At 40.0% G+C, this 26,546-nt stretch overlaps 1 protein-coding gene across 1 annotated transcript in view; it reads left to right on the top strand.

Annotated features, from left to right (window-relative positions):
- The first annotated feature begins 332 nt into the window (after window positions 1–332).
- Window positions 333–26,546, top strand: part of arid1aa (AT-rich interaction domain 1Aa) — a 67,257-nt gene continuing 41,043 nt past the window's right edge. Inside the window, exon 1 of the mRNA XM_088932360.1 lies at window positions 333–1,373. Coding sequence (XP_088788486.1) covers window positions 444–1,373 — 930 coding nt within the window. The 5' untranslated portion in view covers window positions 333–443. The remainder of the gene's footprint in view (window positions 1,374–26,546) is intronic.

The following is a 26,546-nucleotide window of genomic DNA, read 5'->3' as shown; positions in this document are numbered from 1 at the left end:
CCCTACCATCCACTTTGCAATAAATGTTATTGCTGTTGTGATTTCAAAACACCCCGGTCGAGTTCCAGTCTCAGTCCCGCTCCACCCCGTCTTGGGGCTCCAGTCCGGGTTTTGCGTCTCTCTGTGCGCCTCAGTAAAATGGCTGTGTCTCGCGGAGCCTCGTGCTGGTTTGATCAGTTTCTCGCTCTCAGTCTCGTTCTCTAACAGAAGCCCCCCCACATTCCGTGTCGGTTAATTTCATTCCCGGGATTTTTATTTATTTTTTTTCAATAACTTTTAATTCGAATCGGAGCCGGGAGTGGAGCCCGGATTCGGTCCGGTGTTAGGGGGGAATGAGCCGGGACACGGGTAAATTGTTATAAGTAATTGTATTTATATTCAATGCTATTGAGTGTTTGATTGTGACTGACTCGCTGTGAAAGAGAGAGAGAGAGAGGAATATCATGGCCGCTCAGGTCGCCAGCGCCGCCACTCTCAACACCAGCCCGCCTTCCGAACTGAAAAAAGCGGATCGGGACCCACAGGAGGAGCCGGTACCGGGGGAGAAGCAGCAGGAAAATAAGGAACCGGGATCGGAGAGTGGATCCCCGGGTCAGAAGGAGCTACAGGACGGGGCCGATGGTGGAAATGCAGGGGGAGGAGGGGATCCAGAGATGAAGAACGGGAACGGGAATCCGTCCAGGGTGAACAATAATAATAACCAGAATGATTCAGGAGCCCCCGAGGGGAATAACCACCCCGGGATGGCACACCACCACCCGGCCGCTTTTCCTCCACCACCCTACGGTTACAGCCCGCACTACGGCCGGGGCCCTTTTCATCAACATGGCGGACAACAAAGCCCTGGCATGGCAGCTGCAGCGGGGCCGGCCGTGCAGCCAGGCAGCATGATGGACTCCTATCAGCCCAACTCGCACGACCACGGCTTCCCCAACCACCAGTTTAACAACTACAGCCCCTTCCCCAATCGGACTGCCTACCCGGGCCAAGGGTACACTATGAATTCCCCGCGAAACAACCAGCCTCCGGCGGCTGGGGGGCAGCCAGCCAAGCAGCAGCAGCAGCAGCAGCAGCAGCCAGCGGGAGGAACTACAGCTATGGCTGCCACTTACAATAATCAGAGGTATACTATGGGAAACCCGCAGCCGACTTCCACCCCGACCCTAAACCAGCTCCTGACCTCTCCCAGCTCGACGAGGGGCTACCAGAACTACCCCCCTAGCGACTACAGTAACCAGGAAGGAGCTAACAAGGGACCAGTAGACATGGGCAGCAGCAGCCAGTATGGTGGCCACCAGGGTTGGCAACAAAGGACCCATCATCCGCCGCCTATGAGCCCGGGAAGTACTGGGCAACCACTAAGCAGAAATCAGGTAAAGTTTCATTTCGCCTCGGAGCCCGCGGTACTTGGCTGTGTTTTACACTCGCAGCCCTCTGTAATGGTGTAGACTAGGACCTAGTGCAATGGACCTGCCATTGTCTCTCTCTCTCTCAGACTCTCTAAAATGGCTGCCTCTCAGCTTTTTCTCCACACCACCTCCTCTAACAGCGTTTATCTGGTAAAAACGAGCGGCTGGTCGAGCCGAATCGTCGTCTTTCCGAGCCCGGCGGTGAAAAATCGAAGTTTGGGCGGTCGGGGTAAAAGGAGAGGCGACTTTTAAAGAGGTAAAATGACAGCGAAAGGCGTTTTTTTGTTTCGCGTGTTGTTTATCTGCAGGGCAGGACGGCTTAAAAGGTAATTAAAATGTGTAATTCTCAGGGCTTTCTGTCTCTTTCAGGGGTGGTTTTTTTTTCTGTTTCCCCTGTAGCCGCTCGTTAGCAACACTTGTGTGTCCGGAGGTTATAGCAACTAATAGATCCGCACGTTTGTATTAATTACATTTGCATATTTGGATTTAATAGTGGGGAAAATTCCCAGCATGGCAGTAAGATTTCCTGATCCTTGTAAAATGCATGTAACATTCCAGAAAATACTAAAACAGTGCTGCCTTTATAAACGTCTAGTTGGAGCTGGAAGTTTTTTTAACACTATATTTGCTGAGTTTTTACATTGACCTCCTATTCTTCTTGGAGAATGGCGTTTTAATTCTGTCCCTGCATTCCCAGATCGGGGCTCTTCTTTCCTTAGGCTGCTAGTAAACATTGGCCAGTGATTTGAGTAAGTGCAGATTGCTTTGCTTTGGGATTTGAATTATGGAGGTAAAATCCTTCTGTCAAAGCCAGGAGACAGTTGGTCTTAGGTTGACATGCTAGCTGAGATCTGATTGGCTCTCCATCCTCTGCTCTTGGCCATTTATAATTGCATCTGATGTAATGCTACAACAATCCCTGATTAGCTCATATACTTTTACACTCTGAAGATAACAGAAACATCTTAACAACACACATTGCTTACTTTCAGGCATGCTGCCTCTCTTGATCCCAGAACTATCTCCTGTGATGCTTGTAAAAGGTCAATTTGTCATTGATAATGGTCAGTTTAATATGTTACATTTTCCCCCAGTTTCTTACTTAGTATATGTAATTAATAAAAAAAAAATCTCCCAGCTTTGTTCAGTGTTTATGGCTGTATTTGTGTAAGGGCGCATCTAGTCGATAGTTTAAATAATTTTAATAGTCACAGGCCTTTTTGGTTATGATGGAGTGTGAAATGGGTCTGTTTGTCTGGAAGGGGAAATAATTTTAAAACCTTAATATCCATTTTCTCTAATCCGTATTAATGATAACATCCACATCTCATTATATAAGCTATTGAGCAGTTTCAATTATTAGAACTAGAACTTTTCAGTTTTTTTTAATCTATGTAATTCTGTATTTCTAGGCGTATTCACCAAGTAAACCATTCATTCATATATTATTATTAGGATAAATTAATGGTTTACTTAGTGGATTTTTCCCCACATAGTTTATAGCGTCTGGATGCTATACTTTAATGCTTTTTTTTTAAAGCCTCCTAACTTTATAAAAAGTTATCAAAATTGTTAATTTAAATTTTATTAACAGTTCCAGTATAGCTCAGAGGTTGTTCTTTTTCAGGGAGTGAAAATTAATTTTGAGATTGTTGTGGATTTAAATAATTGATAAAAGGGTCTTAGATTGATTGCACATTATAAAGATTAAAGAAATCCTCTCATCGAGAATTTGAATTTAGGCTTCTAATTGCATAGCACAGCTGATTACATTATTTATAGAAGTGGATAGATGTACATTTTTTGCTAAGATGTAAATTTTGGTGTGTGATGTTATGAAATGGAATTCCAGTTTTCCGTTCCACACTGCTGTGACTTTAGTGTGGGGTCATGTTTTCATTCATTTATTTTCTCTCGTTGCTTGGTCGGAAAGCCTCACATCGCAGGTGGACATCCCTGGGCTCTGAAAGATGCTTCGAGTCTGCAGTTTAGTGGCCTGGTGGATTGAAAAGAAAAGTGCCAGGGTGGAAATGGCCAAAATGGAGGTGGCTGGCCTGTCGATTTCCGTACATTTCTGTGGAGATTATTAATAATGTTTACAACTGTTCTTCTTGCAGCAGATTATATGAGCTGTCGGTGTCTCTAGCCTGTCCAGCCCATGGTCCTCTTTACAAAGTTGCAGTTCTGTACAGGGATGTGCAGGCTGCTCTAGATTTTCTGTGCATCTTGAAGGTTTTAGAAGGAGGGAGCTGGCAGTATTGACTGTAGGCAGCTGTGAAGGTGCGTGTGATTGGTTATGCTTGCCTTGTTGTGTACCTTTTTTCTGTTTATCAGATCCCGCTTTTCTTTGTGAAGGTTCTGTTTTTTTCAGGTTTTTCCTGGATTACGCGAAATTAAATTGCAGCGGATGAGTCTGAACAATGCAAACACATTTCTAATACTCTGTTAACATTTCGCCAGAACTTTCTAAGCAGTACTTGTATGATGAGCCGATTTGTATGTATCTTGTATGTCGCCTCTACCTCTCTAAATTGAACTTCTAGGATGTATAACTTAGAATGCTACAGATTGAAATCTGCTTTCAACTGCTAGAGGTAGGACATATTTTCCTTGCATGTTATGCTGAGTTGCTAATGATTAGTCATAAACACTGCTCAGTGCTCCTGATTTAAAAGGAAAATAAAAGGGCTTAGCTTTTGAACCTTTGTTGTAGGAAATGTATTTTTTTTTCTTTTGGGAGTAAACAGGATAAATGAATCTTCATCTTGGGCACCTTCTCCTGGCACGGTTTCATACAAGAAATGTGACATGCTGCTGTGTGTCTGCAAGCCGCAGTTAACTGTTGCTACTACGGTTCAGAATTTCTTTTAATAAGGGAACATCGAACTGGTATTCAGAATAATGTAACCATGAAGATGTAATAGCCAGTCAGGGAGCTGTTGTATATTTGGCCTGTTGTGTTACAGGTTGTTTACTGTGGCACAAGGGCTTCACTTTCATTGTGCTCAAGTGACTCTTCTGGTATTTTTTTCTGTCTCTATTGAAATTGAACGGAGGCAGTACTGATGTTCTTTTATGGAACTAGAAGGAACAGAGGACTTTGAAAGTGAAGGAGAGATGAAAAAGTAAAAACATAGTTGGAATACACATTTTTGGTTTTCAGTCTGCTCATTATCGTAGGACTGCTCGTCCTGGTGAGGGTCGTGAGCACCCAGAGCACACCCTGGAAACTCAGGGCACAGCGCAGGACTGCGGGCGCGGGGCTGCTTTTGCCCGGGATGGGGGTGGGGATGCCAGCTGTCGACGGGCACAGCTCCCAGCAGTCTATCACACCTAACCAGTTTGTATCCAGAAAACGAAATATTCAAGGAGGGCAGCCCGCTTGGAATGGTTACATGTTACTTTTAATAACATATTGCAGATATTTACAGAACTGTAGTGCCAAATCAGGAAATGTTCGGTTTGAAAGCTTCTAGCAAGGGTATAAGATTTTCTCATGTGCTAAGGAAACTGGATTCACAACTGCAGCAGAGAGACAATGGAGAGTGACACCCTGCAGTTTGCCTTGATTTCTGTTTAATTATCGTATACCTTGCTGGCTTTTACCTGGTCAGGCTCCCTGGATGTCGAGTGGCCCAGATGTGCTTCCTGCAAAAACAACACTAGAAGGCAAGGAGCACACTAGCTGAGGGATGAATTAAGGCCTATTTAGATTTAACTTTTGTGTTGGCACATCATTTTAACGTTTGAGTGGAATCAATCTTTCGCATAGATTATTTTTAATAGGCTTTAAGAGAAAACACTTAAGAGACTGTTCTTTGGTGATCCTGCACAGAGATGGTGTTTAGATAGTCTGGCTAGTGTGACCTCTAAGTACTGCTTACTGCTCCGGACTAGAGTATCTGCTTTAATTTCTTGATCTAATTACTAAAGAATTTGATCCCTCATTTATGTAGAATTTTAGGGGTTCTTGAATATATTTGCCATTAAGAATGAAAAGGGATTGGGACTTTAAGAACGCTGTTTGGTGATCCTGCACAGAGATGGCTTCAGATAGGAGAGTCTGCTCCTCTTTAGTGTACACTGAGCTGTTGTTTTCAATCTCCTGCTCATTAATAAGTCAGATGCGTGTGTGGCAGTGTGTGTATTTACAACTGCCGGCCCATGTGCTGATGTTGCTCTGCGCTCTTACATTTTATGCTCAGATGTCGTAGGCAGCAGATTAGAGGGCTGGGGTTCCGATCACTGTCTGTAGACGTCCACTGGGCCTTCTTTTTTCATGCCCTGTTTACAGCAGACATGCGTAAGAGGTTATCAGAGCTGGCTAGCTTAGAGGTTAATGTACTTCGTTTAAATCTTAGATCAGGTTAAAATTCATTTATTAATGCCGAATAGCAACAGGAAAGCATGGGTGAAATTTGCAAGTCCACTGACTTCCTGATGGATTTCAGTGGTTTTCTAGAATATTCCACTGATGGGCTCTCCCAAAAAGCCAAAGATGTGCATGTAACCTGGTGTTCTGAAGGTAGTAATATCCCCTAGCCATTTTCAAACCCCACTGATTTCATTAAAAGGTCACCAGTTTCCTAGGTTTAGTTAATTTATATTCCTGCTTTGTTTTCTTTTAGCAGAAGTTAATCTTGCTAAAGGCAAGTGCTAATTAATGTTAGGGTCCACACCCATCACACCTTTCTTACCACAGTGGACAGGATACTGTTTCTGAGCCCATGAATTTGGTGCTTTCTGAACTTCGCTGGGGCCTGCACTGATGATTTAGAAAAACTGTGACGTGCTGGTCAGTGTCATCCCAAAAAAGATGATTTTTTTTTGCAAAAATTTCAAACATTAGAAGAAGTGAAGAACTGCCGAGGAGTGAAGAAGTTAAAGGCGAAATGATGAAAGCTGTTCTCTGTAACGGCGAGTTTCCTTTTTCTCAAGGCCCACAGGTTTTGGGGCTGGATGGTTCTTGGGTTTTACAAATTGGCAAAATTCTGAAATGTTGCCAAGGGCCAATGGACGCATGGTACAAATTATTTCAGTAAACGTCTCGATGGTGTCTGAATGGAAAAGGAGTGCTTAACAAATGATATCGGAGAAGGTCACTATAACTGTTTCAGCATCATAAACCTCTGTTTTTAATCACTTGCACTCTTCAAAATTTCTTCCATTGCCTGTAATTATGGATGTAGTAGACATATTTAAACCCAACGTACTTTGACGGGTACTTTTCTTGAGAATTTTCCTTGCTGATCAGTTGCAGTTTCCAAGCTTTGTGAAGTGTCAACTCTTCTCTCTTGAGACTTGGAGCATGTGTTGCAAATGCTGGTTGTATTTCCTTAATTGTGTTTGGCACCCCTTTTTAATGCATGAACTGGAGAGAACACTTTGGCTTCATATGCTGTTGAAATATTTCTGGCTTTTCAGAGAAATGGAGAATGAGGTGGACAGAGTTTTATATACATTAACGAAGGCTGGGATGAAGCCCTATTTACTTTGCTAAAAGATGTTAATGCATTAATAGAGACTGTAAAATGATACAATATTACCTCCTATGTTTGGAGCTATCAATTACAGTGTGATGTCTGTTAAAACAGAAGTACTAAAATTACATTTATTAAAATACACCAATTTAAGCAGAAGTGAGTTATAGGCGGCAGCAGGTAAGGTGGTGTTCAGACAAAAGTCTCCTGGTGAAAAAATGTTGTATAGAGTAATGCAGGTTAGTCTTTTTCCTGAATGGCCATTTTCTACAGGTTTTTATACGTAACTTAAAATCCTTAGTGAGTCAAGATCTGGACTTAATATTACTGAAGTCAACAACAGATTCAAATAATGTCATGAAGAGTACAAAGTGAAAACCAGGAGATGTGAAGTCCTGCAGGACGAGGAGTAAATATAAGTGATGCAGAACAAAGTCAATGTGTGGTTTCAGCTATCAGTAGTTAGAAAATGGTATAGTGACAGATGAATTGCTACTGCTTTAATGTTAGCTTGAAGAAAAGTCAAATCATAAGGAATTGGAAACATTGGGTTCCCTTGCAGGTAGGACTGGATTTGAGGTAATGTTTTAGTTGTTTGCATAGAAATTGAGGTGAAGCATCGGGAATACAGGGCAGGGGGTGGGATCCTTGTTTTAAGGGTTCTGATGGACAAAAGGGTTTGTTGAATCACATGAGAGCAGGAGCAAGATGTAAGCAGCAAGCTTGTTTTGTAGGACGTGACCAAAGCAACCTTGATCACATGCTGCTGGAGATCTGTTTCTGGGCTAATTTTCTGTTAATTAAACCATTGACTGGCTGTGCCCTCTTGAGTGTGCTGGTAGCCTTTGGCTAATAATTATACGTGGGAAATGATGGTGATTCATCAAGATCAGAAATCAAATTGTACTGTTATTGCCATTTGCTATTAAAAATGGAAAGGAAGGGTGAGTACCAGATGTCTTGTAGATATGTACTAAGTGAACTGATATTTCATTGTGTTCTAATATTTGCTACTTTTTTGATAGTGTGGCTTAGGACTGATATTCCTAATAACACAGTAGCTAGTAGCTTGTGAGTTTCTTTATTCCGTGGGTGGCTAGAGAATTGTGGCCTATAATGCCTGATAGAATGCCTGTCTGTGTCCACTGCCATTCTTGATAAGGTTTTAGTGAGAAAATTCTTTATGAGTTTTTACGCTGCCTTACTTACATTTTAGTGATAAACTAAAATTAATAAAAATGGCAAATGTAAGGTGAGAGCCTTAAAAGAGATTTCCATAGTGCAAGGGATATTTCCAGAACACACCAGCATTTTAGGCAATGTTACCAGGCACATTGTTGTTGCTTTCCTGGGACAAATTTGTAGTGAAATTCTGACGTTCTTTATAATATTACATTCTGCTTTTCAACCATTATATCACTGCAAACATGAATAGTGACAGCACAATTTCTTTGCAATCTTCCAGAAATAAAGAAATGAATTTCATTTTAGCTACTGTAGCACAGATTTTTTCATTTCAATTGTATGTTCAGTAATGGAATTAATATGCTGGACGCTGTCTCTTGATAAGTGCCTGCCTTTGATTTGGAAACAAGGCATATGAATTGTAATCGCTGAGTGCAAATGGGTTACTCTTCACACCTGTAAGTCATGATATCGCACTTAAAGTCATCATCTGCCATTTCTGGAGTAACACTTTTTAACCCTGCATGTGTGTATTATGGTAATCTTTTCATTGTGCCTATACAGCCCAGCATGGCTTAACACTTTTGGTTCAGTTTTGGTTGAGTCTTTTTGACCTTCGCATCACACAGTGGATCAATTTGTCTGAAGTAGTATAGTTTTGGGAGAAGCATGATCAACTAGCTATGACTATACAGTTTCACTGTAAGTGGTCACTAAAATGTCTTCTAAAAGATTTGAAGTCTTTAAGTATTTCTTAATGTTTTTAAGAAACTAGACTGGCTTAAAGGTGTCAGTCTATAAGTGAAACAATTTCAGCTTTCAAGCCAGATTATAAAGATGATTATCATCATGGTGATATTGGTGTAGAAACCAAGTTCAATCTTTGGTCTTGACTGGCAAGTGAAACATGAAGTCATGTTTTCTAGAATTAGCTAGGTAGCAATGTGAAGGAGTGGTTAGTGCTCTCCTTTTATGACTGGAAGGTTGTAGGTTCCAATCCGAACTGTGCCACTGCTGTTGTTCCCTTGAGCAATGGATAACTGTTGGCCAAACTAGCTCTTGAGATTTTTTTTTTACTGCTAAAGAAGAAGGCCGTTTGATAGTATATAAAAACATGTTGATCATTAATAACCAACTGTTGTTATTGCCGTGAAGGGAATTGGAGTATTTTCTCTGGTTTCCAGGAAGTCTCTTAAATAGGCAACATCTTGTTAGGCTTGGTCAATTCAACAGCTCCCCATGCTGTAGGCAAATTTCAGTCAGGAAATGGAGAAATTTACTGTATAAGAAAGACTTATAGCATCCAAACACAAATGTGGTTAATTCTAAACTTCTTGCCTGGTATAAAATGCTTTACACAGTTTGCATAGGCTTTTGCTTTTTAAAATTGAACCTAAAGTTGCTTTCTTATTACAGCTATATGTTCCTTTGCTGTCCTCGGAATGGGATATTTACTGTCACAGGTGGCTTTACCTTATCTAGAACACCTCTGTGATGAAGGACTGTGCTCAGAATTGTCTTTTTTGGGTAGAACATACACTTCAGAGGTAACTTCAGGCAACCCAGTAGGTGTTCTTCGTTTTCTAAGAAACCCATTTTGAAAAATAGTCATTTTTACTATTAATGTTGCACCAAACTGACACAACAGGAAATGGTCAAGACATTATTTGTATATTTTAGGAACTGGAAGCAATCACACTACTGTGGCGCGCTGTGATTTTCTCTGTAGTGACAAGGTTGTTTAGGTTGGGAAGGATTTCAGCTGTTGGTCTTTTACCATCAAGTTCCATTAATACATTGTCTGCAGAGTTCCAGCCTTTACCAGATAACTAGAAAGAAAGAGAGTGCCCTCCATTACCCCAGTGAGACACCGAATTCACTAAGCCACACTGCAGGTCTTAGTGGAATTTCACCAGCTTTCTGAAGAGTGCAGGTAGGAGTCGATATTCACTTCTTCAGATGTGTTACTTGATTTTATCTGTCTGGTGAAAGGCTTGCCAGGATGTTAATATTCATTTTCTTTTTACCTCTTTTAACACTAATTAACAATTTTGAACTTTTAATTTTATTCAGCAAGTCATTTAGATAAAAAAATTGCCATCTTGCTTAGAAGAATGAGTAGTGTTTCATGCTTCCTGAGCATGTTAATGTACATCTTTAGGGTTTTTTACAATGGTTTTATAAATTGTCAAAAAGTTACTTTTTGACTTGTCTGTGAATTAATCTATTACACCAGTGATACAACATTTCATAGTCATTATAAAATTAATCAAAGGTTCTGATATTAATTTTCATAATTACAGAGTTTTTAAGAGGCAGTGCTCTACAGAATTGAGGCTGCATCTCAGATCCTGACTGTTGCACTCCCTTTTCAGCATCGGCACATCAGAAAGGCTTGTATGTAAGAGGAGGCCATCTGGCCCATTGTTTTCATCTAGTTTGGTTGTGCTTTAGTCTTTTAGCCAGTACTGACTGTACTGGGAACCATCCCTCCATTTTCTTACTGCTTCTTCCAGCTCGGGGTTGCAGGGGAGTCGGGAGCCTATCCCAGCAATCAGCGGGCACAAGCCCCAGCTCTGCTAGGCAGCAGTACTAACCGCTGTGCCACCATGGCACCCCTGTCCCGGGAACCACCCTCCAAAATACAGAACCATCCTGAGCGTCCTGATGCAAAGGGACGCTTTAGAGCAATCAGACCGAATGCGCATGTCTCTCATGTCTCTGGGAGGTGGGAGGATGCAGGACCATCATTGTTTCTACATGGAAACATGGCACAATGGGGTTTCCCAGGTTAGACGTGAAGCCAGGACCCTGGAGGTGTGCACACTACTGGTAGAAAGTGACTCTGCTTTTGGCTGTAGAAAAATTATTTTGACTGGGCTTTGAAGGTTTTCTTTGAAACACTGGACGTGATAGTGTAGTGTGCTGAATCCGTGGTGGTAGCTCAAAAATGCAACATCAATTCCAACATTTCTAGTGTGCTGCAAATGGGCATACATCACATGGCAATGAACCCCGCCTCGAAGTGCACAGGTGAAATCGTCAGCTCCGTGAGCATTTCAGCCAGTGGCAGCTTGTAAGTTGAGGTGCTGGCTACTTAAAAATATTAAAAGTATGTATCCTTTTAAACACCTTTTCACGTGTAAGGTGTCCATTAAATGGAGTGGACCCTCCTTAAAACTTAACGACAACTTCAGGTTTGCTGCCTTTTGCATTAGTTTGCAATCTGTTATGTTTTTTAGGCAGCAGTCACCGAGGAAGGCTGTTGGCATTTCTGTCGCTTAATGTGATTGATTATGGTGTTAATTTGTCTAGGCATTTTGTGGCTGAAGGATTTAATCAGAATTATCTACAGGTATGTATATTGGTTTACTTCAGAATGCATGTAGTTTTTTTGTTAACATAAAAACAATGCATAGGGCATGATACTGGCAGTTGTCAGCTTCCTGATGTCATGGGCTGTAACTCACATGCACAGATAGACACTTGATGTCAACTTTGTGAGCAAGACTTCCATATAAAAGGAACGTTTTTAAACAGGATAAGATTTACAAACTGCCTTAAATTAAAAATTGGTTTGTAATGTTACCATGATGCCTTTGTCGAGTTTAAGATCATGTTTAATGCCAGTTCACAGCAAATGTGGAATACTGATCAGCTGTTCCCTTCAAAACAACATGAAGCAAGGGTTTCCAGTAAACTGGTATCATTGCTCAGCTGTTCCCTCGGTCTGATCGTTGGCAGGGATAGTGAACAGCTGATCAGTATTTCGCGTTTACTGCACTCAAGCATTAATTGCCAATTTACGTCTCGCAAAGACATAATGCTGAATTGACAAATTAAATTTTTTATTTTATTTTAAAGGCTTATTAAATCTCATCCTTTCAGTCCCAGCAAATGCTGAGTCCTATGGATATTGTGTCTATACATTATGTAATATGAAATTCTAAATTAATGGAAAAGTGTATAAAATGTTGAATGTTGTAATGAAATTTGTATTTTCTGAATATGCATTACTTAAATAAAAATTGCAATGATGATAGTTGATCTCTGTGGTACATCAAATAGGATTAAGAATTAGTCACTGTCCGGTGTAATACCACTTCAGAGGAAGGTGCTATTTGTGCTGTTAGCTGACATTTTGTAAGTGTTTAAAAAAACTAATTTATTTCAAGCCCATTTAATCAGTATGTCCACATTACAGGTAATTTGCTAAGCAAGTTGCCCTACACCATTGGAAATCCGATTATTGACAGAAGGACAATCTCAACAGCAAGTGCTAGAGCAGCACATGACGTAAAATTTGTATTGAACTGGGAACGCTGAATTACAGCTAAGTCACTCCTTGTGTTTTCTCTTCTCTCTGGCTCCCCTGCCACCCTCTGTTGGATAAAGCAGCTAGAAAATGAATGTTTCTTAGTGCTGGGAGGTTAGAAAGCAAAAAAACATCTGTAAAATGCTTCTGCAAGAAGACTCATTTGTGCCCAAGAAGGTGGACGAGCTGATGGAGAAAGTGTGCACATTGTGAGCTGTTGTGTCACTGAGGGGCAGCCCGTACCGCAGGGTCTGTGAAACTTGAGGCTGTGGCAAGTGGCTCGTTCATTGAAATGTTTGCCATCTGCAGTCGGTTATTTCACATACACAGCTTTTTCAAGTTTTAGTGCCAGTCACAAAGAGTACAAAACTAGAACTTTTCCACTGTGGAGTCATCTGGGATATTCAGTGGTCAGTATTAACAGTGATTTTCCTGTTTTGAAATTCCCAAGTTGGAATCATTTCGATTAAGCTCTCTGCTAAATGAGACCTAGACAGACAGAGGTGTCCTTTGGTGATTGCCGGTTATATGTGTCAGCTGACTACACTCACCCTGGGACAGTCCTGATTTTTGGAGGCTTCTAGTCACAGACAGGGATCCACCAGCCTGACACCACCCCTAATTTTGTCTCGCCCGTGGCAACACATTCCCTGCTGCACTAGGCTACGGCTAAATTTCACACCTGCCTCTTCAGGACACCTGCCCTGCTTGCACTTGGGTGCAACGTTTCCCTGGAGAGCTTTCACTTGTTCACGCTTATAACAATCGTAAGGCTGACATGTCATTCCAAAACCCGGGCTTCTTTCAGTGCCCTGCCTGTTAGCAGCAGGTCTGTTTTAGAACATTTGCCTTTGCACTGTTGAGCTGTTTGTATTAGCCTTTTTGTTTGTTAAAGCAAGATGCAAAAAATAAAGGCTGCACACTGAGGGTTCAGCTTGTCTTTTTAGTTGTCTGGAAAAAGGCAGCACTCCAGCTGGTTTGGTTCTGTCTTAATGGAACCATTATCGCACAGAAAGTCAAAAATGTAGTGAAGCATCATCCAACTACATTTATATTTTTAAACCCAGTGTTTCAAGTCATAATGAACCTTTGCTAAGTAATTTTTAGAAAGTGCAATGCAAATGTCTTTATTGCCTGTCATATCTTGGTTTAGCCATCATGATTAAAATGTTATTCTTCTTGGCACAGTTTTAAGTGCAAGGGTTCAAACACTCTGTTGGTTCCCAACAGCAAAGACTGTCTTGAGGGACTAATCTTCACTTTAATTGTAAAGGCTTGTGCCCTACCTGTATAAGGCGTTAATGTGATTGTATCCTCCCAATTGTGAAATTGAAAGTCAGTGGCTAGAGGGACTGTACAGTACTGTTGGCATGTGTGCATTCAAGGAATTTGTAGCTGTTCATTTGTGTTGGCTAGCTGACTAATTAATACCCATTCCCCAGTGGAGCTGATTCATAATCATTTATGTCCCATGTGAGGCTGTGTTCTGAGGTGGATTGTGTCATTGAGTGTGCATATGTTGTGTTGTGGTGACAGTTCCACAGGGATGTTTTCAGTAGGTGGTATCAAGTCCTCACTGCGTTGGAGTAACAGGCCTGGTTAACTTTGTACATGCTTTTAGCCTCTGTGCATTTGATAAGGTGTGCAGTCTGGATGTGTGGTGTTCTTTAGTTTTTAAATGTGCAAAGCCTCACACATCTTCCTCAAATGGCATTTTAGAGACAAATGTTGCTTGAAAGCTGTGCTGTAGTATTTAAATGCCAGTTTAACATGGATTATTATAATGCAGCCTTCCTTTAATTTTTAGTGCTGCACAGTACCGTGCTTAAAGTACCAATTGAAACAATCTTGCCAGTGTAACTATAACATTTTTTTATTCTATATTTTTTAAATGGAAGTTTTATCATTTGGGCTCTAGTTTTATGTAGTCATTTCTTTGCAAGGTTAGAATATCAGAAAGTCATTAATTAAAAGCAAGGTCTGTCTACAAAGTTTTGAACATTGTAAACATTTAAAATATTTTTGTCTTGAAGAGTAGTATATGATTGAGCTGTAGATCTTGAAACATTGTCCTTTATGGGTTGAACAATTACAGAAGACTGGATATTTGAATAAACAACAAAAACTATATATACAATATCCAATTTAGAAAATCAGCACAATATAGTTAGTTCCCTTGCTTCTGTCTTTGGCAAAGAAAATTAGTTCAATTTAACACATTTAAAAAGTCTGGAGTAAGTATATGATGCCCATGGTGCTTATTATATTTTCTGCTTTTAGACAAATGTCAAATTCTGACTGTTTCATAGGGCGACATTGAAATTTAAAGGTAATTCATTTCATTTGACATTTACTTTTAAAAAATGTTGGATTAGCATAGTAATTTCCTCTCTAAAACTTGTGGCAATCGGCTGGCTTGATTTACATAATATATGTATGTCTTTTATGTAAAAGTGGTTAACCTTAAAATAGATGTTCTTAGTTAAGTGGGGAAATGAAGCAGCCCTCAGGTAACAGCACAGCTGAGCAGCAGTCACAGGCTGGGACTGTTTCACTATCGTATTTGTGGTGCAGAGTGACAGGCTTAATGGTGATCTTTGGAGGGGGGAAATGTTTTTGGAAGTGTTCATCTCGGACCGTTACTCTGGTTATTTGGCCTTTTTGCTGCAGTTTAAGGTTTTCATTGGAAGCCCATTTTTCTTTTCTGAAATTCTGTGACTCTGCAGCAGTGAGCTTCTTATCAGATCTACACTTGTTATATTTCCGTCAAACTGGAGTTTGTGCAGTCAGGACATGAGCTTATATCGAAGCCATGTATGCAGTCTCAGTGGTCGTACTTCAGATTACTGTTGATTACGTAAAGATATCCCCGGGATCAATCTTTTCTTCCAATGAAGAAACGTACTTGTGAAGAATAAACGACAAAATGCTGCAGGTTGCCAGTATGACCTTAAAAATAGATATATAAGGCAAAGAGGAAGCAAAACGTGAAAGAGGAGTATGTTCCTCTTTCAGTAGGCTAGATGAAGTTACCCTCCTGTCTTTAGTACATTGGTGGATACACTCGGCTTTCATGTGTGTTAATTTTGTGTGACTGATGTGTAATTATATTTACCATTTGGTAAATGCCAGGGGGAAATCATTTAATAAAACGTGCCGGGTAAGAAGTTTACTAACCGCTTTCTTTTGTGCAATCTTAAGGCAGATGGCTTTAAAGCTATTGGCTTTCACTGGTATATTGTGATTAAAGCTTCGGAGGGCTTTGGGATTGTCTGCCTTTTCTGAACAAAAGAACCCCAGAATTTGCATACATGGTACCTGTGTTCTGCTGGTGGATGTGCAAATGATTTAGAAGATGGATGGATGACGTTCCTATTCCGAGCTATGTGAACATGTACAGTCTTTCTATTTGGTTACTTGATCAATTTCAACAGTGTTGAGTTGTAGCTTGTTGAAGTCGAGGTCCCTGCTTTGCTGTTGCTGTTGAGGGACAGTTGGTTTAGTAGGGCGCAGTGCAGTGTTTGGGGAAACTCTGTCTCCAATGTTCAGAGAGTGTCTTTGAGACTGCTGCTGTCAGAAAGCGTTAACCATATTCATGTATAAAGTCTTACATTGTCAAGCGGTAAAGTGTTAAATGACTGTGACCTGCTGTAGCGTCAGTGGTAGTTAACTGGTAGTATCTCATCTTGACCCATTTCACACTTGACTGCCTCAAATTAGGTTGGCATTTTTCCTCTGCCCCTTCCCTGTTCACTCTAGAGGTTTAAGGTGCTCTAGAGCATTCACACTTGTCTACTGCAAAGCTTGCCTGAATTTCTGCACACAGGTTTTTGGGAACATGAACATAAATTTCAATATAAAAGGGTAAAATTACTTGGCTGAAGTCATTGCTAGAATGATTACAAAAGCACACACAAAAATGTATACGTAAGATGAATATATAATATCTTGCACTGTTTGTACTATACTTCATATACTATTTATATGGTTGAAAGCTGTTCCCCACTAAGCTTTCCTAAGACAATCTGAAGTGTAAAGTTTTATGTGCATTTCTTAATCAGTTACACGACAGCTTGAGCTTAATATGATTCCAGTGTTACTTTGTTATACTGGGCTAGTGTCTTACAATTTATCCTGTGACGAACTAACAGTGTTAGTACCTGCTTGTAACTGATCCCTACGAATGATGAACAAAGTTTTGTTACAAACTCAGTGTTCATTTTATTAGTTGGCAAATTAGTACTAATAGCTTATGCATTTATAAAAAGCCATTATCAACCACTACAGCGTTACTGAATGTAATATACAGTTGTATATTGGACTTGTCAGTTCAAAGTACTGTGGTACCTGCGTGTTCGGCATGAGATTTGACAAGGGGGCCCAGAGCTGGTTTGGCGTGTTACTTCATGGTGAGAATGTTAGCATTCTGAGACAGACCAGGGCTGCGCTAGCATGCAAGTGCATATGGGGTTTAAGGCTTCTGTATTGCATTATTATAAATTAATGTGGTTGTGACTTCACTTGTATGAGCCTTTTTGCCTGGGGCACCATGTAAAACACCTAATATACTCTCAGTGCTGTCTCTACTAAAGAAACTGAAACCTAGACAAACAAAATAGTTGACTTCTTCAGCAGTGCCTTGAATAAAGAGTAAAAAAAAAAAATGCAGTGTCTGCTTTCTTAACATTGCTACTTTTTTTGAAGACAGATCAGTAAGTGAGGACCTTGGTTTAAGGTCTTTGGGTGACCGCCTCTCCTATAGGAGAGTTTCTCCACCTTTTCCACCCCTCTATACTTGGACAAATACACAAAATTCCTGGGTGCTACCCCTCTCCTCACAGGTTAAAGACACCAGCCCAAGCACGTTATTTTTGAAGTACGCTCTAAGCCTGGAAGTGCACAGTTGCCTTATCCTGGCAGGAATTGATGACCGTGACACACAGGGTCTTGCTCAGCTGCTCTCGGAGGCTCACTGTCTGTTTTTCAATTCTGTCAGCCTTGAACAATTTGACTCCCACCTCTTGCGATCCCCACGTACACTTCGAGACATAACAACTCTGGTTCTTCCAAAATCTAACGCATCTAGACTTCCATTTCATTTCTTTCTCACACATGACTTTTCTCCAATTCTGCAGCACACCTATCACTATCTTGCTCCAGATCCCCAAACCACCCTTTGTGTATCACATGGAACACCGGTTGACAAATACTGTGTTACAGCCAAATTTTCCCTGTCACTGTACTGAGGCATTGGCTTGGGAATCAGGAGGGAAGAACCACCACTCTGCTTAAAGGTCCAAGGGATCAGGCCACAGTATGGTAACAGGGATGCCTACAATTCAAAAATGCTTGTCAAAAAGCTTTTTCTCTATTGGATAACTTTTGTCCTAAATGCTCCAATTTGCTTGCAGACTTAAGTTTGAACTGTAGCCTAAATCTTTGGGATTATTTCATTCTTTTGCAATAACTACATTTCTGCCTTTTCTTGTTGCCTTTCTGTTTTTACTGTGAATTGGCCTTTATTTTATTAGTAACATTAAGAAAGGAATCTGATTTGGCACCAAAAATAAGGACAAAAAATAATCTTGGTACTGTACAGGCTTTTGTAAGTAATACACTGCTTGTCAGAACACAAAGGCTCCAGACTAGGAGGCTCATCTTGTTCGGTGGCTAGTAGTTTATTGATCTGAGCCTATGCCTTCAGAAGGGCCTAAGGGAATAATCTTCAAAAAGTACTGTGAAGTAGCTTGCTCCAGATCCCCAAACCACCCTTTGTATATTTATCAGCTCATGTCATACGTTTGTCTTGGTCCTGCAAATCTAATGAACAGCTGATTGTAAAAACCAGAGAACTAAAATATTACAAAGCTGTGTATTGGAGGTTTTGCTCCCTTTTAAAAGGTCTGGCCAAATAAAGGATTTGGTCATAGCTGATGGGCTTTAACTGGTGAGTCTAACTCTGTGGGACCTTCTGGCTCTTAAATAGACCTTCCCTTCTGGTGATGCAGGGTTTTAGGGGTTAAGAGTTTGACTAGAAACTGCCGTTTATCTATTTATTTTTCCCTTGTCTTGTTTTGAGGGAAAGTCAATTAGAAGCAAAGCAAAACTACTCCTTTGTATTGTCTGACATGCACAGGAAAGAGCTGCCTATGTACAGCACAGCTCTCTTGAAGGTGAAGTCCTTTTGGTGTTGAAGTGTTTAGAGAGCACCTGGTAACAAAGAGTGAAAACTGTTTTGAAGCCTGTTTTCAAAGAGGTGCTGTGGGAACTGGAGCCTGTCATTAAAACTGTTCTGCTTTTTTCTCGAGGCTTCTGAAGGAATGTGAGCTCCCTTTTAGTTTTGTTTTCCATGTGCTTTGTCTCTAAGATAAACCTTCTAAACTCTTTAGATGTTTAACATTAGAGATGGTATTCCCCCATTCTACTCTTACCCCAAAACCAATTTGGTGATGTCTTGACATTGAGTGGAACTGGTTTTAAGCGTGTAGTTCACATTTTATTTGTACTGGTCTGATTCTAGGCCCCTGTAGTACAGTGAAAGGATTGTATTTTTAAGTTGCCTTTAACTGGGTTCTTGTTATTTAGCTGTAATGATCAGACCCTTTCTGTGAATCTCAAGTAAAATTAACCATTGATTTCTAAATGGGTCTCCTGTTAAACATTAAGACAAAGGTTGTCTGGTTGTTTTTAGTCCCATTTTGTAGATTGTCATGGTACTTTATGCCAGTCCTTTTATATTATTATAGGCTTTGCTGAAAAAAGACAATAGTCTGAACTATTTTATAAGCAGCCATTTGTAATTTCTAAGTTTCAGTCCTATGAAAGGTTAAAAGGGGCAGGTTATTTTAAGGCTTGAAGTTTTGGGGGTCTTATCCAAAGCATATTTTCCTATCTTTAATTTGACAATTTTTTCACTTTTTTTCTGTTCATTTGACTTGCTCGGCTCCAGTTTTGGGCTTGTTTTATCCTTTGTATTAAAATATTTTGCCCTTGAATGAGACAATTTGAAGTTCTTTTGTAGTACAGTGCTAAAGGTGCTTGCTGTAGTGTATTATGGTTTGGAATGGAGCACTTCAAAAAGGCAGTGTAGTAAACTTTTGGGTTAAGGGACTTCGAATTGAACAGCAAAAATCTGCTAAACAGAATTTACAGAATTGTAAATTGTCTGTAAAATCAGAAATACTGGGCTTTCCCTGCTATTACAAGGAAATGCACAATCAAGGCAAAATAAATCCAACAGGTTTAAAATGCAGGAATATAAATTGTGCCCTGTAGGCGGTAGGTGAATTGCTGGTGATCGGTGTTTGTTCCATACACTAGTGAATTTTATACAGTGTTTACGGCACATGAAATAAAGAGCTTGTGTGTTTTCTAATTGCACAGGAACAATTTCTGAGGGTTGCGATTGCTAAAAAAATCAAAACACGCAGAAAGCATGTCTTTAGACTTTTATCATATAAGTGTGATTTGGCCTGACAAAGTCATTTGTGATTTAGTGGGCACCTCTTCTCCCCTATTTGTCCGTTGAACTGAGGGTGTAGGGTATTGGCGTTTTAATATTTGAATTCAAAAGATGTGCTTATCCTCACAGTGTAAGTGAAGGTCACCTTACAGTTTGGATGTGCGGAATCCTTAACAGTTTTATTTCTGTAAATTTTCACTGCTGTTCAGTGTAATGGTTCAGAGAGAAACCCTGATTCCCATCCCTATGTGGCCATTTCTACCTGGTGTGTAAAGAGTTAAACATTTTACAGTAAAGAGGAATGTCATCCCTGCATCTCGCAGCATGACAACACATTGATGACTGTGATATTATAGGGCATTTACAAGCAAGCTACCACTTAGTAGCTTTTTTCTATGCACCTAGGGTGAAACTACTGAGAAATTTAAAATGATAAGCTCAGGTTGCGTGCAGTTAAAAGCATAAAGCTGTAAAGACTCCCTGCTTCTGGAATTGGCCTGCTGTATGAGCTCTTTTAAAATTACATGGTGCTTTTTACATTTTGACACAAACTTGAGGATATTTAAAGTAGTATTTGGTCTTTGTTACAATAGAGACCCTCTGAAATCCTTTTAGAAACCTGACTTGCGCTGCTGGGTCACAGTGGTACAGTCTGACCTGTCTGGGGTACAGGCTGACCTGCAGGTGTATGTAAGGAAACACTGGCATTAGCTTAATGGGAATATAGAGATTGAAGCTTTGGAAGGAATTTAACAGAATATTGCATATATTAAAATAATGCCTTTGTTCTTAATTTAAACTGCAGTACTTATTTTAACAGTTTCTGAAGCGTTCTGTATTCATTCCTTTTTGAGATTATGGCAAGTGCTTATTTTGGCTCTGTTTGCGAGTCAAAGCTACACTTCTCTTTGCCCAGCTTTGTGCTCGCATGCGTTGATGTTCCCAACACCCTCTTCACTTGAGAAATTAAGAATGGTTTGGGGTTTTGTTAAGGGGGATGGGGGATGTCAAATGATGACTTGAACTGGTTTAGTTAGAAAATGCTGTGTAGTTTGAAGTAATGGCATCACAAAAGCTTCTTTCTTTGCTGTCTCCTCTACTTTGACTATGGAAGACCTGTATAAACGTGCACATGAAACAAGGAGTGCACTGCTTGTGACATAGAAGGTTGAATACAAAGAATGTCGGATAAAAGCATTTTTGCTACCTTATAGTTAAACCGGTTTAAAGCTCTTTCACGGTTGTTCTGTTAGCAGCAAGCCCCTGTTGTAAGTATATCCCCAAATGCACACTGGCAGTTAAATGCAGCACCACACAGATTTACTCCTCACATTTTGTTGGGGGGGGGGGGAAAGTCTACTTTTGCTGGGTGAAGTAATTGAAATGATTCTGGAAATAAAAAAAAAGTTAAGAATGATTGCTTTTAAAAACTATTTTTCAGTCTCAAAACTAAAACAATTTCAAGAGAGAATTGCAGAAAATGGAAGGTCTTATTTTAATCTAAAAGGCTGTGCAAGGCGTCGCTTACATACAGGGCAGTGAACAGTTCAGGATCCATTTAAAATCTCCAGAGACCTCAGATGCTACTTTTTATCTCCTCTCCCTACACCCTGGTTAAGCTGCCTGTCTGCTCTGTCAATCAGCCTGTTGTGCAGGAGCTTTAGTGCTGGAACAATAGTTGGGCTCTCCCTGTGCCATGTGGCGGGTCACATGAGAAGCCCTTGTTTATCATCTGTCCCCAGTCCATCTGTTTGACTCGGCGCTATCTCTGCTGTCAGGCTGTGCTCCAACCCCTGCCTCCCCACCCTCCAGCCCTGCCACCAGACATTCCAAACAGCACAACCTTTTCTGCCAAGTGTGCTTTGGCTTTCTTTTATGCAGATTAGCCATGTGCTAATTTATTTATTTTTTAAAACCCAGGAAAGATTTTCCTCTAGTGATTGATTAGATGACTGGGCAGAGTGCACATGTGAAAGCAGGAAAGCACATCCAAGTCAGGCAGGCTTTTCCTCTCGTACCGTGCAAAACACTTAACTATTCAGTTGCCCTGGACAGCTTCTCCATTTTTATGTAGGATTTTTCTTTTAAAGTTAATTTCTTTAAGGAATTTGTGCCCTCCCTTCATAGATAGTATTTTTTTTTACATTGCTGACTGCCAGTTTACTTTTTTTCCCTTTGGTACCTTAAAGGTTTTTAATGTTTTTTGATCTTTTAAGAAGATTTTATAATTACTTTTTTAACCCTTTTGTTTTAAAATGTTTAATCTGGCATATGTTATCTTCAGTTGCAAAAAAGCTATTAACATTTCGTACCTTTAAGTTCTCAAGGCAAGCAAGAAATAGTTTGTCACAGAATTTGAAGAATGTGAAACAACTGAAGACCAAACCAGTGAATGGCCTAAATCAATTCAGTCGGTTTAATTTGGCTGTGTGACAGTAGATATGTTGTTCACAAATAGTGACATTCTCTTGTGAATTTGGCTGGAGCTGTTTGGTTTTCTGTAAATCTTAAGATCTGCATGGCAGCTCTTTTTGTATTGTGGGTGGATATGCCCTATTTGGGTATAGAGTAAAATCTCACTTTCCTTTAAAGGCGGATTAACAAGTCCAGCAACAAGCCTTTGTACGGCATGTTTGAATAAAGCCAATTAATATTATGGGGTGACCTGCAGCCCTTTGTTAACAATGATACTTTTCTCTAGCAATGTTTCTTGACATTCAGCATGGCTAAGTCTTCTCAGGACTCATGGAATATTAGAATGGCACATAATCTAAGATGAGTGGGTTCCCAAGTTTGTTCCTTGGGGGGGGACTAAAGAACACAGAAGAACTAAATGGATCCTATTAAAGCTTAATTTGATCAATATCGCTCTTCTTTGCAAAGTTCCTCAGATGTTTAAAATTCTCATGACGTCTACAAGATGCACTTCAGGTTCGTGATCAGGGACCCTTGATCTTCCCATACACAGCAGCCAAGCGACAAAGGAAGTGTTAATTTAAAACTGCTTTTAAAGTAGATATGTGTGAGCATATGTGAGTTCCTGACACGTTCAAAGCCTGTTTTGTCTACATATAAGCATCAGCCTATGTGGACATTAAGTACAGATTTTGTTGACAAAAGGTGGACATTAAAAATTATAATTGGAAGCGTTATCTGCAGGAGCATTTAATGGATCTTTTTTCAGCACCTCAGACAGCTCAGCAAATCACCTCTTAACCATTTGACTGATAGCGATATACAAGTTTATTTATAGAATAGCTGAAGGAAATGCTAAAATTTTGTGCAACACTGTTCAGTTGATGACCTCATTACTGGCTGCTAACATTTTTAAGGATGTAAAATTCATTTTTTTGTATCAACACTATGGATTTAGTGTAGCAATTGTGTTATGCATGATATTTTAAAATGACTGTGAAAACCTGCAGTGTATTCAGCCCTTTTTTGGTCAATATTTTTACAAACTTACTAAGTGATTATGTTGCTATGCTTGTGGACTTGTGGTTGCTGATGAAAACTGAACTTATTTCTTTGCAAGTGTAAAGACTTATTGTGGCCCGTAGTTTACTATGCACATTTGTACTTAGTAGCTTTTATATTTTATTAAAAACTCTATTCTGTAGAAAGTTATCAATTTGCAAATTTGGACTTGATTGTCCTTTATTTCTGTGACAGGTGTGAATTGTTTTACACATGATTGTACACATTTGCATGTCTTGTATTGTGGAGTTATGCTTCATTTAACTTACATTCTGCTAAGTTGTTACTTCCTGTAAAATCTGAAAATCATTTCTTGCTTGTGTGATTTCTACTGTGTCCAGTGCTGGATTACAGTGCTTCCATATTTCCTTCATTTGAAAATCGGGCTTGGAACCTGGCAAAGTCCCCAATCTTGTAATGCTGGTTAACAAGTTAACACCATTCATCTGCCTATCCTGACCCTAAAGATTCACTGTGTTTTATGTAATAGATTAAGCATCATCTTTCTTCAGATTTCACACAGTTGCACTCACAATATAATCATTGGCATGCTTCTATTACAAGCTTTAGTAGACCATGACTGAATGTGCACAAATGGTCACAGTGTGTATTTAATTGAAGACACCTGTACTGTAGTCCACTTGATTTAGACACGGGGCACAGAAAACTATTTTTTACAGAATTGGGTCAAAAGTCCAAGTCTGTTTGTCCTTGAATAGCCAGTTGGTCAGCAGGTCAGGCAGGCGGCTGCATCTCATTTCAAGGTTAAGACAGTCTCCCAGACTGAGAGGGATTGTCTTTTGTGGAGGAGGTATAACTTACCTCACATTGGAAGAAAGCTCCTTAACCGTCACATATTGTTAAACTTATTTTTAATGATTGCGTCTTCACTTGAAATTTCCTTTCTCGCCTTCCAGCCTTTATCTTTTGAGATGGGCCATCTTAACTGAGTTCGTCATAGTTCCAGAGCAGGATGAAGGCAGCCTGAAGTGGCTGGGGTGTCAGGGGGTCAGTCAGTCAGTCAGTCAGTGGGATCTGTCACTCCTCTATGTGTGAAACCCTGAGGCTGTGTCTCTCTTACTGTCCTGCAGTCCAGAGGTCAGATCTGTCGCTTTAAATTCATCTTTAAAATAACTTGACAGGAATTTTCTTTCATTAGAAATGATGCAAGCAACATTAAGCCAAAAAAAATCAATTCATGTCTACATTTTGTATCTATTTTAAGTGGACGTTAAAGTTCACAGAGCTTTTTCTGCTGTAAGTACCAGTATAGTATCAATACAGATGACCTTTAATTATTTGCATCCTGTTGCATTGAAATAACAAAGCTTTTGGAAGACCCGAGAAATACTTGAGTATTTAAGGTATTGAACTATAGTGCATTATCAATTAGAACATAGTGCCCCACATTAGGATTCCATTTCACTTATTAGACCCCAACTGAAGGAACCGAGACCCTAACTGAGCAAGGAAAACGGCTAGCTTTGTTTTGCTGTGGAGATTTCTGTTCTCTCCACTCTGTAATCTGTGTCCCTACCAGTGGAGTGGTGTTGTATGTTATCAGTGGAGTGGTGTTGTATGTTATTTTGTATAGTGTTGATTTACAGAGTCTGTAATCTCTGGGATTCATCTGGAATGAGAGCTTTCAAGTTACAGAAACTAATTTGTGTGATCATAGCTAACCTATAGATTACTTACAAAAGTGTAGTAATTGTCACTTGTTACAGTATTCTTTTCTTAAGTTGCTTCATTACTACAGAACTGAGGTGATCTTGTGGATTTGTTTATGTGGATGCTCCATAGACCTTGTTAAGAGATTTTAGGATGTTATAAAGGTCATTTTAAGTGAGGCTGTGAGCTTGGCATTGAGAAGCAGTGTGCTGGTGCTGAGCAGACAGGCACAGAGAACTGAGGCTCGGGTGATCCCTGAGGTGGGATTAGGGTAGGGACTCACTCATCTTCAACACTTGAAAGGGTTGATTATAATTTTGTATACACACTGCTGCTTGTTGAATCCTGGTCACTATCGGCTGGTGACATGACCCAGGCTTGAACTTGTTTTCTGCATCATGGTGCCTAACCTGTGGTCTGAGATTTTGTCTTCCATGCTTGCTCCTCATAGCTCAATGTAGTTGAAAACCTTTTTTCTCCCTAGAGTTTTAATTGAATGGGACTGCTCATATGTACTGCTATTCTGTTAGTAGTACCTTTTCTGCTCTGGTTTGCAATGCTTGCAAAGTACTGAAGTTGAGAAATGGAATTAAAACATTAAATAATTGGCAGAAGCAAGCTGAGTACTGGATAATGCTATCAAAGTCTGTAGAACACTGATTCCAGACTCATTGCCTTTCACTTCACTTGGAGAATTCTTACGATCTCTTTTTGCTGGAATTGTTAGCAGAGCAAAGTTTTAGCTGTAATCCAGTCTCGTGGTAAGAAGTAGAATGATAGAACATGAGATGCTTTTCCTTGTACTTTTGATGATGTGCTTTGAAAGCTGCTTGATGGGGCAGAATGTTTCGGTAAGTGCTAAAGCACACCCTGCTTCTTTATAGTACGGGTTTTCAACATGACAACTTCTGCCAGTGGTGCATTACATCAACTTCCAGATGTGCTTTATCTGTTTAGAACTTAGGGGACTAAGCGGAAAAATATATAGAAACCTTGATCGTTTTGAAACATTTTTCTCCTCGTTTCCAAAAAGGTAAGTGATAAGTTCAATAATGTGCTGTTCTGATGGTAGGATGTCTTCATTCCTATTGTTGAATGTTCTCTTTTTCCACATGCTTACCTTTTGGGGTGCCTGTTATTTAATTGGATTTAAAGATACAAGGGGTGTACTGTTACTTTAGAGATCACTGGGTCCCCATTTAACAAGAAAAACTGGCTGTGGTTACTTGTCTGTTAAAGTAAGTAATATGGTGCCCTGATATGAATCCCTTTGAAGAATAAAGTTGCTAATGAACTTTAAAATTGTTTTTCTGTTAGTATTTCATGAAGAAATAATCAGAAAACTGTGTAGCGCTCTCAGGATTCAATGTGAAAACGCTGAATGACATGCAGTTCAATATCTGCTATTTCCAGTGTCTTTACAAATCGTACCGGTCAGAGTAAACTTCAATGCCATCTCACTTACTTGCCCTTTTGGCTTACCTCGTTTTACCATCAAAGTCGTAACATCCACAGGATCTACAACCGAGAGGCACGTCATTAACACT

This window comes from Atractosteus spatula, chromosome 14, assembly GCF_055471065.1.
Source record: "Atractosteus spatula isolate fAtrSpa1 chromosome 14, fAtrSpa1.hap1, whole genome shotgun sequence".
Lineage (NCBI taxonomy): Eukaryota > Metazoa > Chordata > Actinopteri > Semionotiformes > Lepisosteidae > Atractosteus > Atractosteus spatula.
The sequence above is the reverse complement of the archived record's forward strand: the minus strand, read 5'-3'. Positions and strand labels throughout refer to the sequence as shown.